Here is a 17,765-nt window from a genome sequence, read left to right on the forward strand (position 1 = left end):
AAGAAAACCTATAGAACTCATTCCAAGAATTTTCCATTTCTCCCTTTTGTTTTTCTGGGAACTAATAAAGTAAAGCTCCCCCAAGAATTTGCACAAGTGAAAAGAAAATAAAATCAGTTTAAAACAGATACAGTGCACCTTGGAATTTATTTTCAAGACCAAGAACCAAAAGCGAAGCATTTTAAGAAATGGAAGCAATGTGAATCCAAACCAAGTGGGAAAAAAGTTCCAACTACTTTGTAAAAGCTGTTCCTCACAGCTTAGTAACAATTTTGATTAAATAAAATCATACCAATTTACATTAATTTTTCTACTCTTTTCCAAAAATTCCCTCACTCTCAAAAAAAAGTGCATCTAAAACCCAGCAATTCCCGGCTTCATCAACTTTTCTCATCCCTTTTGAGTCATTTCTCAAAGATTTTCCAAGTAGATTCAACTTCTTACTGTAAGAAAAGAAGGGACTTCTACAGTAAACCACTCTGTCACTCACCTGGAAAAAGTATCCAAATTATAAAAATCTGAAATAATTTATTACCAAATTTAGAATTTAAATAAAAACAAAAGTTTGCTTGCAAAGGCCTTAAAGAAAAGGAAAAGGTAGCATGCATTCAAAAACTATAGAGATGAAGACAAATATACTTATCTACACAGGCACTGGCAGACGCAATTTAATTGTTATCTTTACTCATTGTTAAGACACACCCAACCCTACATAACATTTTTTTTCATTCACTAATCACTGAGGTACCAATATTCAAGAATGGAAATTTAATATTGAAAAAATAAAACCTAAAATTGAAGCTTTTCCCCCACCCCCTCAGAAAACTATGGCAGGTTTCATGTGAAATGTTAGTATACTCAGAGAATTTTACAATCTACATTGGCTTTTTTAAGGAACAAAAATCATGTTCCACTTCCTGGTTCTGTGATAAAATTATCACTGTGTAAATAACAATGTCAGCAGATTTTGCAAATGAACAAACAAATCTTGGCTATCAACTGGCACATCTTGTTGGTACCAAAAGAACTCTTTAAGTTTAAAACAATCTCTTTTAATTCAGAACAAATGCGCCATGCCAAAGTGCAACAAATATTGTGCGACACTCAAATGAGACACTGACAGATAAGAGCTGCATGGAAATCACTAAATCCACCTGCAAAGCAATTCTGTACAAATTGCATTGCATGCAAAGGTCGATTCTGCATCGTTGGAAAGTTGTTCCTTGATGTCAGTTTCTCAACGCAGCCACAATTTAAGTCGCAGTGCATCAACTCCATTTAAATAGTATCTGAACAGCCTCTTATCTCGAACAAAACCAAGATTTTCATAAAGTTTCAAAGCAGACTTATTCGTTATTTCTGTTTCCAAAACAACCTTCAAAAAAAGAGAGAGAAAACTAAGTTATAATTTTATAATATTTGAAACTAATTTATAATTTCATAATTTGACAAATAACTTAAAAACAATAAGATCAAATATTTAAGAAAAAGAAACTACATTTAATTGTCTTAAAGTTGATGGTGAAAACAGTAAACATTAATGACATACAGGAAGAACCCAGAAAAACAGTCATCAGAATTATAAAAGTCATTCTCTCTCAGGGCAAGGGTGGGGTGGGAACACTGGGGACATTTTCTTTTCTATTGATTTTTGTGAAATGTTTGGAATTTCTGGCAATGAGAATATATGTTTTATACTAAAACAAAGATGAATTAGTTCCCTGTATAGTGTGACAAAAAAATGAAGAAAAAAATCAACAATCAAAGATTTAAGAAAATAAACCAGTACTTGAAACTATTCAGATTGACCTCCAACTCCTATATTTTCATTAATATGTCATCTTTTATCCTGGCGACAACTACCATATTTGTCTACAGTCAAGACCAGAGTCTGAAAACTATCGTCCTTAGACCAAATATGCCTACTGCCTGTTTTTGTAAATAAAGTTTTATTGAGACACAGCCATGTCCATTGGTCTGCATGATGTTTATTGCTGCTTTCTCAATACAAAAGCAGACCTGAGCAGTCGCACCAGAGACCTGTGGGCTGCAAAGCCTAAAATATTTACTATCAGGCTCTTTGTAGAGAAAGTTTGCCAAACCTAGATCAAAGGTACCAAAACTTTAGTGTACCTGGAGGGCTTATTAAAATAGATTGCTGCACCTCCCCTCCAGAGTTTCTGAGTAGGTTTGGGGTGGTGCCCAAGAATCTGCGTTTTTTAAAAATTGCCAGGTGATGTGGATTGCTGCTGGTAAGGGGACGACATTCTGAGAACTACATTCTGAGAATGTCTAGACACGATGGATATCGACATTTAACAGAGGTATTAACTTCTATCTGGATCTATTAAAATACTACTGAACCAGCGGCCCTGACAATGAAGAACTGATACTTTTGACTATTATGTGATGTTCTTCTACTTTACTTCTACCTTCCCCTACCAAAATATCCTCTATCCCATCTCCCAACTTTTACATACATAGCTCTATTTGCCTTTCTATTGATTCTCTACCTACCTCACTGAGAATCAACACAGTGAGTCACAGTTACTGTCGGGATGTTATAACCCCGAGGTGTTTGGAGTGGGAAAAAAGGGCAAAGTATAATTAAACAAAGGCCCAAGTAAAGCCTACGAGTCTCTTCCTGTTCTATCGCAAGCTATAAAAAAAAATCTGACAAGAATTCAAGCAACAGATATAAATAATAGAGAAAAGACTGTACTTCAACTCATTGGATCCAAAAAACTCATGATCAACTCCTCTACAATTCCGCACATCAGTAACAAGATCTCCATCCCATCAATGCCTCAAACCTAAAACCTAAGAGTCATCTCTGTACTTCCTTCCTCTCCACCCTGCTACATACATCCAAGCATTGAGTATTTCAATTTTCTCTCTTAAATCTCTCTTAAACTGATCCTCTCCTTTCTATCCCCATTGACAACATTCTAGTCTAAGCTGCCATCAACTTTTATTATAAATACAAGAACCTCCTAACCCAAAGGTCTCCCACTCTAGGTACAGTGATGCTCGTTAATTCCCTGCTTACAACCTTATTGACTCTCTTTTGTCCTCAAGAAAACGTCCACAATCTAACAGTAATCTAAAGAGACCTAAAAGGTCCATCAAGATATGGCCTCTACCTACCTTGCTAATTGTGCTTTAGGTCTCCCCCAGTTACTCGCCACGATCAACACTAAACTTTCAGTTTCTGGAACCCACCATTATCTTTCCTACCTTAGACCTTTCACATAAGCTGTTTTCTCTGTCTGGAAGAACACTCTTCCCATCCTCCTCTTCTTGCTTTTGGCCTTAGCATGTCACTTCCAGACTGGGTAGAGTATCTCTTTCCCTTCATACTACCCCACAGCACTCGGCACTGCTCCTTGTTCAACTGTACTTTCATTCAATGTTTGATGAGCATGACATCTTTCCCAGCTGGTGAGCCCAACAAGGACAGGGATCATGGGTACCTTGTTCACAGCCATTTCCTCTGCACCTAACACACTGCTTGACACACAGAAGGCTCTTAAACATTTGTTAATTATATATGCCCTTAGTACCTTTCATTATATTACATACATTACATAAATAGGAAACAAATGAAAGTACTGCCAAGCTTTTAAATGACCAGAGTACTTAAACAGAAAGTATCATCTTACGGCAATTACCTATGCAAACAACTCATGAGAGCAAATCACACACTAATCCAAACTTTAAAAAGATCTAAAACCAAGTAATTAATAGTTCAAGATCAAGGGAAAATGTTCCTATAAAAGTTATACAGCAAGCAAACTGGTTCAAGATGAAAATAAAAAGTCAACAATTTCTCTCTGCTCTTAAAAAAATGGAATTTAATGTTCAGTGTATCCCATCCTCCAGTTTGGAACACCCCAGTCTGGTCAATGCAATTTACCAGTTTGGAACTATTCTCTTGAGTAATTCCTAGAATTCTGTTTTATGCCAGCACCTAATTACAGCTAAAATGTTAAATCAAAACAATATGAGAAGCAATAAAGCTGCAACAACTCAAAACTTAGAACTGATTTCACAGAAATAAAAAGGAGAGCGACAGTGTAAAAAAAATAATACTTTTTGAAGGCTTACTAAGTGCTACGTAAAGCATTTCACATGCATTATCTCATATTACATGCATATGTCATAATGTTATTTTCACAAGAACCCTATGAAACAGATATATCTCTAACTTACAAGTGAATGAAACTCAAGGCCACCAGTAGAACAAGAATAAACCAGACTCCAAATGTGAACTAGAGCTTAATAGTATCCACTCTTCTGTACCTGTGATTGCACCCCAAAGTAAAACAAAGCAGTGAATGGGAGATCTAACATAATGAAGGGGATCCAAGTCCATATTCATTAATATCCAGCAATCTAAAATATTCAAACACAGCTGAGGCTAACTATAGCTACATAAATATACACCTGACGTGTAAGTTACGAGTTGAATTCAGGTTTGTTGGCAGCCTAACGGATTAATAAAATAAGGCCCAATTTACAGAAAAACATTACACAAAGTGCTAACACCTTGGTTAAAATGAAAAGATTCTCTCAGCACACTTACATTCTCTAATCAAAGAGATCATGTATTATTTGACACAACAGAAAACGCCACAAAAGAAGTAACTACTTTTTAACACTTAATTACGAAATTCTTATAAACATACTAAAAGAGAATCTGGGTTTATACTGAAAACAATTATTCTTTTAGTTCACATCATGGGAATATTATATAGGAAGCCAAAGCATAATAAGGTTATTTTAATCCTAAAGAAACTTGGCTAAGTTGAATTCTACTTAACAGAAAATAAGGGTTACAGTGAAGTTCTATGGATTCTCTCAGGAACACACCATTGTCAGGACAAGCCAAACCATTACAGTTTAGAAAGCCTTTTTTAATATTATAGGCTAGGAGCTCCTGGAGGGACGGCAAGCACCATTTTATTGTCTGGCACCTCAAAGGCCTCACACCAACAATGCAGACTGAACAATTTTACTGCTCTTCATAACATCCCTTTAAGATCAGAATCACCATCACACTGCACAAAGAGACAGACTTTAAAAAGTTAAATGACTTTCCTATAATCACACAACTATATCGACAGAAGATGGATCTAGAACCCAGGCTTATCATATCCAGAACTTTAACTAGGCCAAACTACTCAACCAAAAATCCTTACAGTTTAAATAATTCCATTTTACTCTGTTCCTTACCTAGCTGCCCTGTCTCACAGCCAAACTATATGTTTCCAATGAAACTAAAAATGTTAAACATATAATTATTAAACACAAAAAGCTTAAAAGTCATCTTGTACATTACTATAAAATGTATGTTATTTTGTTAACATGTAACAGGTTTATTATTGGTTATTTAAATAAATTTCCCACTGTTGGTGGGAATGTAAATTGCTACAGACATTATGGAAAACAGTGTGACGGTTCCTCAAAATTAAAAATAGAACTATCATATGATCCAGCAATCACACTTCTGGGTATACAACCAAAGAAAGTAAAATCAGGACCTCAAAGAGGTCCCCATGTTCATTACAGCATTATCACAGTAGCCAAGATAAGGAAACAACCTAAATGTTCATCAACAAATGGATGGATAAAGTGGTGCGCGCTGCCAGTGTGACAACATGGGTGAACCTGGAGGGCATTACCCTAAGTGAAATGCATCAAACATAGAAAAACAAATACTGCGTGATCTCACTTATATACAGAAACTAAAACAGTCAAACTTAATAGAAGCCGAATGTAGAATGGTGGTTCCAAGGGGATGGGGATAGACGAAAATAGGAAGATGCTGGTCAACTAAAAATGTTTTAAGGTCACATACTGCACACTTAACCTCCATTAAGAAATTCTGATTCCAGTATATTTTCATCATTTATGAGTTAGTTCTGAATATTAATATCGTAGTAACCATACCATAAATCTAAAAAAAATTCGAAATTTAAATTTCCAGAGGTGAACATTTCAGGGACATCTGCAGCTTAAAAAGTCCTGTTCATCATACTGCTCCATTCATTCTAATTTATTTCCCAAAAAAGTACATAAAAGTAAATGGCCACCATGTGGGTTCATTATTTTAGGTACACATGAAAACTCAGTCATGTTATTTGTATATGTTTTTCTTACTGTCTCCCCTAATGTAAAACCCAAGCTCAAGAAGCTTCTCCTAGTAGCCACTAAATGTTTGGCAGCCAGACCACATAGAGGAGTAACCAAATTCAGGCTAGATTAGCAATATAGGTAATGCATTTCTTACTCATGAAGTAATGAATCCACCTGTTTCTTTTTCTGATGCTATAACTTTTTAGTCAGATCCAAATATACAGAAAATGGAAAAGATCTTTAGCTACGCTGTTTAAACATGTCTAATTCTGATATAAAAAGTTAGGAAAGTCATAGTAAGGCAAAATGAAAAGATCTATTAGACCAGAAGAATAATACCATTGTTACTTGGGCAAAAGCAAGATCTACATTTCAACTCTGTGAAATGTACAGATCTACATTTCAACTAACCTCGGTTTAATTCACTCTGAATTTATCTTAAAACAACAAGTGGCAACCAAAAGCAATATAAACATGACTCAAGGTCATAAATAAATTCTGCAAACGGAACAGAAAGTAAAAATTGACTGGATGTATACAGTAAAGCTTCATAGAGATTTCCAAATGTATCTCTCTTAATAGGCTCATAGATTCAAAAATCTCTCTCTGTAAGATTGAAAAAACAGCAGCACGACCTAAGCAGTAGAAGATGTAATTTAAAACCCTTCACAAATGTCTTTCTGATAATGTCAAAATTTCTTAACACTTTAAAAGAAAGGAAGACTGACCTAACTTAATGAAAGTAACATCACATGTCAGTTATTTTATAATTTGGTCATTGTATTCTTGGATAATTATAATTTCCAAGTTTTCCTCAGAACAATGAATTATATACAAAACCATTTTTATATATAATTGCTTTTATCAAAGGGTACTTTAATAACTTGGTTAACCCTGCAGATATATATTTTTTTCAGATATATTTTTTTATGTACACACACACAAAAAAAAGACGATTGCTGTTCTTAGAAGCTTAGAGAGAAAGACAAGTTAAAAACTAATTAGACTGGGAGATGGGGATTGACATATATACACTAATATGTATAAAATAGATAACTAATAAGAACCTGCTGTATAAAAAAATAACTAAAAAAAAAAGAACTAAAAAACAATTTTTTAATGAAAAAAATAGACATCGAAATTCAAAAGTCCACCCCCCCCCCCCCAAAAAAGAGGCATAGATAAGATACTGGAAACACAAAACTGATCATTCAACCAATATTTATGAACCATGTACTCTATCACAAATGCTGTACTAAGTACTAAGAATACAGCAGTAAACAAGAAAAGGTATCTCTGCTCTCAGTGGCTAAGGCACAGTCTCTGAACAAGTAAATTTAAGAATTTAAGCATAGTAAGTATTACAGAAAGGGAGGTAAAGAAAACCACAGACGGTGGTTTTCAAGGAAAACTTAAAAGGAGTTGTTGATATCTGAATTGGGTCTTAAAGACTGAGAAGCATTTTAATAAGCAGAGGAAGACCAAGAAGCTACTGGGTCTAGCAAATACAAAGTAGTTACACTGGAGTGGAGGGGAAAGAAACCAAACCAAACAGGATGGGATGGTAATATAAGGAAGTAGAACCAACAAACACACTACCATCAAAAAGTAGAAGGGTAAAGAGGACAGAAGAGTTTGTTGCTTATATGGTTTAAAACTCAATGAAAGGGAAAGTGAAAGCCTAATAAAGAGTAAGCAAGAGTTCTGTCCCTTTTTACAGCAAATCCTTTATCTGAACAATATGGGGCACAGATAACCAATTTTTTTAAACCATGGAAGACTTCCCTAATCCAGAGGCAGAGCTATTCAAACTGCAAAAACCATCCACTTAAAACCATACAACAGAAATAAGTTCATGGAACTATACCCATTTCAGTCTACGATTGAGGAAAACTCATTGCTTGAAAAGTAAGAAAAATGAATCAGAATTTTAAGCCTACAATGAATAGTTCTACCATAAAATGTATCACTAATTTAGGCCTTAACCTTAAGACTATAACAATATAACCAAAATCTCATCATTCCTCAGAACTTTCAAAGAAAAACCAATACTATTTAAACATTTGATCAGTTAAGGTAAAGCATACTACCTGTCTCATAGGCAGTAACTAGGATAACTCAGAAAAGGCTTTCATAAGGGACATAATACTCCCTCCTTATAACATCCCTGTTCACTGGGAACCACACTACTCAGTAGAGGATCAAAACATGGTCTTATCATCCCAAAGATTTCTCCGAACTGTTAAGCAGCTTCTGTGAAGCCTGACTTCTATTCGTGGTGAGCTGTCTAAGCCAATATAGCCATGGTCCATATGGGACTTACACTGATGAAAAAATTTATATTCAATTTTATACTCAAATTTTAGTTACCAATGATGTAGATAATCAGGGTACCTTTTACTTTTTTTTACAGATAATCACTGTACCTTTTACATTTTGAAATTAAAAGCTGTGAATATGAGATCCTTTGCCATGTGTGAATTTTCTTATTCGGGGTAAAAAAATTAAATATCCGTAAATCCCAGGATATCTTCCCTGTGCTGCCCAATATGTCTGTAGGCCTTCTCATACAACCACAATTTAGTGTGATCTGTCAAACTACGAACTATGAATGTGGACAAGGAGCGTGAGAATACTCTGCTGTACATCTGTACTGACATGGAATCCTGTTCATGAGTTACTGTTAAGTGGCAAAAGCAGTTATAGCAGAATAACTGTGATTTCATTTGTATAAAAAATATGTGTAAACATCTGCATTCACATGTGCTTAGAAAATGGGAGGATGCAAACTGCAAGATTAATAGCAGCTGTAAGTGGAAAGAAAGATGAAGAGTTGAAAAGCGTGAAGATGGTAAAAGAAAGGACTTTGCACCCCAAATACACACAAATAATGACAGTTAGTGACTGTGAATAAATTTTGTGCCAAAAAAACCCCACTTAAAAAAAAAAAAAAGTAACCAAAACAAGTTACTTATTGCAGTCTGAGAAAAAATTTACCTAATTTCAAGTACTTTGAGAACTCTCTAAGGCACATTTGCCCTCCAATAATAAAGACAAGTGTTAGCAGTAATGCTCATAAAATTACTAGCACAACTCCGGTCCTTCTTAGTCACCACTGTTATATTAAAGATATCTGTACTTCCCTAGTTTATACTTATCCCCTTCCACATTACATAATAGTAAATCTTAACATTCCCAACCATCACTATTATTTATTGAGCACCTACCGTATGTAAAGCACAGTGCTGCAGGATACAAATATACTACCTGCCTTCAGGCCTTACAAACAATCTGAAGAGAGAAGACACTTTTATGCTAATTTACAGATAGATCTACATTTAAAAAGTGGTTGTCTTTCCCCCCTCCAGGCTTATTATTTAATGATGAGATTTTTTTCAAATGTGAAATGTTCTTCTATGGGCTGACAGTTGGCGCACAGGGAAAAAAAAAAAAAAAAAAGTATTATTTAGAGAGAAACCAAGGCCAATACACAAGTAAATTACAATAAGGTTTATAATAAAAGCTACCTTAAATGATTTAACTGATAACAAATCAGAGTTCTGAATACCAGTTATTTACTAAAAACATCTAAAATTTTACCTTTACATTCTGACACAAATTTTAGCTCCCATTATCATCTTAAAATTTGTTCTAGGTCAAAGTTCATGTGTTTTTCAACGGAATGTAATTTTCAGCACAAGTTACATTTGTACAATAATAGCTTGCAATGAAATCTGCAGTACAATTTATTATGGGCTATTTATAAAAATACCCAGGGCTTCCCTGGTGGTGCAGTGGTTGAGAGTCCGTCTGCCGATGCAGGGGACACGGGTTCGTGCCCTGGTCCGGGAAGATCCCACATGCCGTGGAGCGGCTGGGCCCGTGAGCCATGGCCGCTGAGCCTGTGCGTCCGTAGCCTGTGCTCCGCAACGGGAGAGGCCACAACAGTGAGAGGCCCGCGTACCGAAAAAAAAAAAAAAAAAAAAAAATACCCAGTAGAATACAGCCCAGGATAAAAGGTCTTAAACATTTAGGAAGACTTACCTCATCACAGTCTCCTTCAACCATAGCATATATAGCTTTCTTAACCAAGTTAGTACCTAGAATACAGAGCTGAGTATTAATGAAGTAAAAAATGTAATTAATTTTTTAAAGATACCTAAATTATAATATTCATAAGAAGCAAAGAAATGTCAAACGCTGGATTCTACCCTGAATGATACACAGATTATCTCAAATTAAGTGGGGGAAAAAATTTAGACTTAAAACTGAGAGCCCAATAGGACCTGTGCATAGCAACACAAGTTTCCTCTTGGAAGACCTATCTCCCGATATAGATCCTTTTCTCAGGTGTAAATGCTGTTTAATTCCAAGAAAAAAGGTAAGATATGGCCAGAGCAACCCAGGAACTTCTTCAGCTGGTAAGAACTCACTCCATGACCTTTGAGCCAATCTTGCCAAAGATCACACCAGAACTGCTGTGACCCAGAGTGGGCTCAAGACACTGTGTTAGTTTCCACAAACCTTATAGTAAGCCTGGGCACACCAAATGACGTCAGTGGTGTGTCTGTATCCTAGTTTAGGGTCAGATATACTTAGCACATTAAAGAGAAAACAAATACTAAATCTGATCTTAAGAGAAGAAATCCAAATTTTCTCTCTCAATTTTCAAACCATGAATACAAGCAAGCACACATTACATGGGCCATACAAAATATGTCTGAGGGCCAGGATGCAATCTTCAAGGCACTGGTTTCTGTCCTCTGAAGTAGCCAGGCAATTTGCCTATCATTTTCCATGAGTCCTTACCAGCTCTTTTTAATACATCAAAGACTCAAACTTGGCTTGTATAACAAGCCCAATTCATTAAACATCTTAGTGGCAAACTGTAACACTATAAGAAAAGTTGGCTGAACCTAATGTACTAAGTAAACCTATTCATAATGACTTCTCATGATGTCTCAGATTGTGTGAAGCAGTCTTAAACTGGACACTCATAGTTTAAAAAGAAAAAACTACAAGTGACAAAACTGCTAGTAATTAAATACTGGTACAGGCATCAAACTCTTTTTTCATGAATACTTACTTAGCTTCAGTACCTCTCAGAATGTGCCATGCTCAGACAAGCGCTTCTCTACCTGATCCTCCATCTTGAACAAAGAGCCAGTAGGTCTTAGACACTATGACAGCTGTTCTTAACAGGCTTACATCACAGCCACCTGGGGAAATTTCAGCCCTACTTCTAACAGGACAAGTAAGATTCTCAAGGGGAGGGGCTTAAGCATTTGTTTTTAAACCACCCAGATGATTCTAATGACCATTATAAACCATGAGTATAAGATTAACTGCAAAGGCCAGGAAAGGTAGCCCAGGAAAGAGATGAGTTTGGGAATAGTAGTAAGAAACAATTCTCCTTTTTCCTGGTCCTTCCCGAATTGCTAATATAATGTTTGATGACTAGTACTAAATAATGGTAACAATTTCTCCATAATTTTGCCTTGATTGAGGACCATTTAACCCAAGTACACACAGCTGCTTGAGTGCTGTGATCAAGCACCCTAATAATGCTATTAAAAACTGCAGAACTTAGTATAATGCAAAGCAGTTTGGATATGATCAAAAAAATGTCTGGAGATGAAAACTGATCACCTTCTAATTGTTAGAAAGATAATCTCTCAAATAATTAAACAGTAATAAAGGAAACAATTCATTTTTAAAACATTTTGAAAATATTTTGAAATAAAAGCAATCAATTTTCTTCCCTCAGCTTCATGCTCATTTCTACATACTATTTACATTTAAGTCTTCTGCTTCAAAAAAAAAAATGAAAATAACTTAGGCATTTTTTTGTGACATAATATTTTTCTTACCAATGCCATTTCTCCTGTATTTGGAATCCACGGCTAACATGGCTATATAACCTCTGCGGAACATCTTTTTGTGCATATCCAACTTGCAAACGATGGCACCTACACACTCCTCCCCTACCATGGCCTTAAAAATAAACAAACAGTTACAAAGAATACATTGCCATCAGGTATTGCATAATTACCCACAGAAACAGCAGCCAACCATTGGTCAGTGTTTCTGAGGGAGGAAGAAATAATGAGAATTCTAGCAAGAGAAGCAGTCACAGAAGTGTCAGAAATCTAAATCCCAGAACTCCTTCAAATGTTCTAGTTTTAAAATCTTTCAACATTCTTTAGGACATGAATTTCTTAGGCTCATTATTAAAGCCTAGGGGAAAAAAAAAAGCAAATTTCCACATGGTAAACATTCAAGTACTTTATGAGGTGCTTATAATTAGTTGCAATAAAGAGCTACATGTTTAAGATCTGGGAAAGGGGAAACGTGAAAATAATTTTTTTAAGAAAGGCTTTTCATTAGATATCACAAAATATTGTGAAACTTATCAACAGAGTACTATAAATTTAATTATAATAAAGTTTTAGTGAAAGACAGATATAAGACATAATATTTACACCTGAATAATAGTTAGATTTTGATCAGGGGAAAAAAATCTAAAAGAAAAAGGATTATTTTTAAGGTATTCCTTAGATCCTACCCAAGGGGTTTTTGTTATTGAAGAACTACAAAAACTAGATATACGATGGTCTCATTTTTAGGGCTCTACTGACAGTGAGTCATTGCCATAAAGCTCACAGAATATCTAGATCTCAAAATCAAAGCTTCATATTAAAGCAAAAGCTGTAATTTTTACAGAGCTTTCTATTTTAATAAAAATGTACAGCCTTCCACACAAAGATTACTTATTAAATAAAAGCTAATCAGCCTCCATTTTCATTAAAATTTCCAGTATCACCATTGAAAATATGTTTTTCAAAAATTCCATCACCAACAAAAAGTTCTAGTAAATATTGTACTCTGGTAAATATAAATAGGGCAATAGTTCCAATTGTTTAATAATGTGTCAGACAGAAATACTTGTTTGCTGTAAAGAGCCCTCATAAAAAAAATATGAAAGCTTCAAATCATCTCTTAATAAAATTAACTTTTCAGAAACTATTTCAACAACAAAAACCAGGAATGGGTTAAAAAAAATCAATAAGCAAAGCCCAATTTACACTTAATACCTCTCTTATCTTGAATCTGTTATGACTTTTTTTAGTTCATCATTCTGTAAATTGATTAAAAAGCCTTTTTTTCAACTGCAGAGAAATCTTTAGGCAAGATAATTCTAATCCATTTCACGCAAGCCTAAACTAGGTCAGGAGGGATATTAATTTTATTTACTTATTTTAATTGAAGTATAGTTGATTTACTTTGAAGGGATATTAAATTCAACAATCCACACTAATTCATTTCTGTTTTATCAACACAATCCAAAATTATGTGGGGTCAATAAACCTCTAAAATTGTTATTTCCATTTTCATTCATGATAAATCAATCTGGTTCTTTCAAAATTCTTTTGAAAAGTAAAATTTCTTTCTGTATTAAGTCCTGAAGCATATACAAAAGTTGCCTGGTTGAACAGCATTTTCTGATTTGAACATAACTTATTTCAAATAGATGTGTGTGGTTGTGTGTGTGTGTGCATATATCAGAGATGAGAGGTACATTAAAAAATTTTTGACCTGACCTCATAAGCTAGGAGAAATGGAAATCTATACCAATCTATGATACAAAATTATAGGACAGCTACATTTCACAGTAAACCATCCAAAAGGGGAAAAAATTAAAACCAGTAGACACAATATATCTGGACAATACTTTCAAACTGGATAGGCATTTCAAACAAATCTTCTTTGTCCTCGGACCAAGAAAGTAATAAGCAAACAAAGCATTATATTAGTTCACTTAGACTAGATTGAGTTCTTACTAATCAAGAATCTATAGGAACAAAAATCAAGTTGTACACATCATTTAAAAATAAAAGCTTAATATATGATTCACTGTTATTAGTAAGATGTTTAGTGAGGAAGGCCAATTCTGTTATTTTTTCCTGATAAATTGCTGATTTACAAGAATCACTGAACTGCATGTTAAGTTTTTACAAATAAAAGCTTCTGCACATAAATTTGGAACTCATGCTATTAAAATGTGTTCTTTTTTTCAAGGATGGGAACTGAAAAATTCCAGGCAAGATTAAAATTTAACTCTACAAGGCCAAATGCTTGTCAATCTATAAAACTTGAAAAATACAAGCTGTGTGAAATACGGATTCCCAAATTCCAGAATATCACAAATAGGAAAACAGAGGAATCTGGAAATTTAAATTTAGAACAAATAACAGAAGTACTATAGTATATCACTGGTAATAAGTTTAAGAAGTTCAAAAAGGCACCAACAACTGAAAATACCATGAACTCAAAAGAGACAGAGATAAATTATTTAAGTACAGAGTAAATGACAGTGCCTCCCATTTGTACAGTACCATACTTTCACATCTGTTACAATTATTAGGAAGAATCATTAGAAACTGTCACTTTTGTTAGTCAAATATGATCAAGTATTGGCGATTTTCTAAGGTTCAACCACATATATTCCATTTGATCCACTGCAGGTTACTCATGGAAACCAGGAACATTCTGAAGATTTCTAGTCTCTTAATATCGTTGTCTGCAAGGACAACTATTACTTGGTGAAGCATAACTTGGTGACACAAGGATCTTGGCTGAATGACTCAAGGGTATGTCATTTTTCAGCTTCTTAGTTGTTTCCATAATGACAGGCCAGGAGACCTGGGTTCTAGCTTTACATCTCTGGACCCTAAATATCTGGAGATGTGAACATTTTAAGTCACTCTGGTCTTTAATTTTTTTTCATTAAAAAAAAAAATTAAGCTGAACTAGATTATCTCTAGGATCCTTTATAGTTCTAAAATAAAATGAATTGAAATAAACATACATTTATATTTGTTTTAAATTAGTTCTCATGAGAAATTCAAAATTTTTAAACGCCAATATAAAGGCCCCAGTTCCAAATGGCCTCTGACTGTTTAACTATTGTTTTATGTTCAATACGTCTAGATCCATACTTGCATTAGTAAACCTTACAAGTCAACCACTTGCATATTATCACAATTTCTAGATATTGAGAGTTTAATGTTAAACAAACTGGCTATTAAGGGTTAAAGTTCAAATTAGCTGTTGAATTGGGAGGAGTCTATGTAAAATCAAAGTAAAGTTTACTAATATTCAGTTTATCAGTTTAAAATGGCAGACAAGTTGAGAGAGGTGTAGGTAATACCAGAACTCAAAGGCTGACTAATCATCACACATACACAACTATTTTCTGGAATTAACAGAAATACATACACTATTTCAATTTAAACTGTAACTAAATTGTATGCTTTTGTGAATTAACTTACAATTAAATCAATCTACAATCTTCAGCATTTATAACAGCATTTGATGTGACATTTATAATAATGCTATGAAAACCATCTTCCCATATTCATTTGACACAGACGTGTCTTAGAACTTCTATTTTGATGCAATGGTTAGAATCCTGTAAGAGCAGTTTTGTAGAATATAAAATAGGTCCCAGTTTAAACAAACATACTAAACTGAAGTTTAGCAAAGTGAACGCAGAAAATAGCACAGCTACCATTATCAACAATACTGAGGTTATATTTTCAGATCACCACCAAGCTATAGAATCAAAAAGACAGATTTCTAAAGTATTGTCAAAGCATCTTACAGGGAATTAGTAAATGCAATTAAGTCAATTCTAAAACAACAAACAATGGTAGTGGCTTTTCCCTTCACATATCGTAAAGCACTCCTTAAAAGCATGTTGTCTTTCTTCAATAAAATTCAATGGAAACAACATGCTTGTGAGTACATGATATAAAGCACATACCTACCATCAATATTTAAGTGAAAGGTTTCATAGACTGAAATTGGTCAATATTATTGGGAAACTATTGGTACTACCAGTACTACGTAAGTCAAAAAAAAAAAAAAAATTCAGCTTGTTTGGTTAAGCCAAGTCCTTTTTACTCATATATTAAGCAAAAAATTTCTGTCAACTACATCACACACAAGCCAGCAACAGTCCTAGAACTTAAGCATATCTATGACCAGCTTCTTTTAAAAAAAGAAAAAAAAAATTAGATTAGTTAACAATTTCACACTTAGTTTCCTACACTCCCAAAAAGGGTATTTTGTTCAAGTTTCTGGAGTCTTTCAGCCACCAGAAGTGTTAGTAGCGCCTTCTGCAACCATGCACCAGAAAGCAGGCTGGCTACAACTGCTAACTGCCCTGCTGAAGTAAAAGGAAACAATCTCCATAATTATGGAATACGCTTCTAAGATTTAATTCTCCAGTGTGGCCACAGCAAGTTTACTGACAATCATGTACACCAAAACATGTTTATGCATACACTCTTCCCTGATTATGGCTGTAATTGAGAGATTAATAAGGCCTGTATCCGAACAGAACCATGTTCAAATTAAATGACTGCAAAGTGCTTTGAGGATGAGGGAGGATAATTAAAGACGGTTAAACATGATTATAAGCTAATGTAAACAGGATACAAGACCCCCAACATGCATCACACAGGCTTATTGCATTTACATCAGTATCAAGTTAACCCGGATCATGAACCCTTACCTTCAAAGCAGTTTCATTAAATAATTAGAAGTGCATACACGCACTTTACATCACGTAACGTACTATGAAATGCAGGATACATCCACTGCCACTCCAGCCCTCACACTCCCTGCCCCGCACGGCCTGAATCTCTCTGCTGGGTTCACCCTATTTTCATTCCACCCACTTACCAAGAAGCACAGCTGTGGCCAGTTGTGGATAAAATATCTATAGGTATAAATGGAGTAGGGTTCAGACAGATCTTTGGTGATCAGTCTCATGATATCGGGCATTTGCAGCTCGGATTCATATCGGACATAACGTATAGTCCGATCCTCCCCAGGCTCAACCTCCCGGCCTGAAGGGCTTCTCAAACTGCAGCCGGTGGTCAGGGATGAAGACAGCAGCCGCACCTGCTCGTCTTCCTCCTCCTCCTGCTCCGGGCCCTCCGCCAGTCCATTGCGGGCCGCCGCTGCCTCTGCGGGGCTGGGGAGCGCAGTTCTTGCATTATTGGGGAGGCAGGGAGGGGGGCTCTCGCCCGAGTGTACCCCGGCTCCTTTTGTTGCAGTCGCTCTGGGGCCCCCGGCGGGGGTGGCCGTGACCGTGGCCGCCTCGGCCGCGCTCAAAACCTTGCTCTTGAGGGAGGCGGCCGTCCGGAGGTGCCGCAGTTCGGGGTTGATCAATCCGTTGAGCTGCAGCTGCTCCTGCGGCGGCTGGGGGCAGCGGAGGCACGGATGCCCCTTGGCCGCCGCCGTCGCCTCGCCGCCCGCCGGGCTCCCGCCGCCGCCGCCGCCGCCGGCTTCGTGCTCCTCGTCGTCCTCCTCGTCCTCGCTGCAGCAGGCGAGGGCGGCCCCCACCGGGAAGGGACAGCGGGGCTCGGCCGCCGCCGAGGCCGGAGGTGCTGGTGGTGGGAGGAGGCTGCTAGGCCCAGGCGGTACCTCCGCCATCCTAGAGGAGACACAGACCGAGAGGGGAAGCCATGAGACCCGGCGGACGAGCGCGGAGTAGAGGGGGCGGGGGGCGGCCAGGGTTGGGGGGGAAACAAAGGCAGAAACCGTCCCTCACAGAG

At 36.2% G+C, this 17,765-nt stretch overlaps 1 protein-coding gene across 1 annotated transcript; it reads right to left on the reverse strand.

Moving 5' to 3' along the window:
- Positions 1-1,237: 1,237 nt before the first annotated feature.
- On the reverse strand, positions 1,238-17,643 carry NAA30 (N-alpha-acetyltransferase 30, NatC catalytic subunit). Its single transcript, XM_065872602.1, has 4 exons — positions 16,888-17,643; positions 12,009-12,132; positions 10,183-10,238; positions 1,238-1,375 (listed from the first exon to the last, which is right to left on the reverse strand). The coding sequence occupies exons 1-4, from the start codon at positions 17,641-17,643 to the stop codon at positions 1,238-1,240; spliced, it is 1,074 nt and encodes a 357-aa protein (XP_065728674.1).
- Between the last annotated feature and the right edge of the window lie 122 nt (positions 17,644-17,765).

The sequence above is a fragment of the Phocoena phocoena genome, chromosome 2, assembly GCF_963924675.1.
Source record: "Phocoena phocoena chromosome 2, mPhoPho1.1, whole genome shotgun sequence".
Lineage (NCBI taxonomy): Eukaryota > Metazoa > Chordata > Mammalia > Artiodactyla > Phocoenidae > Phocoena > Phocoena phocoena.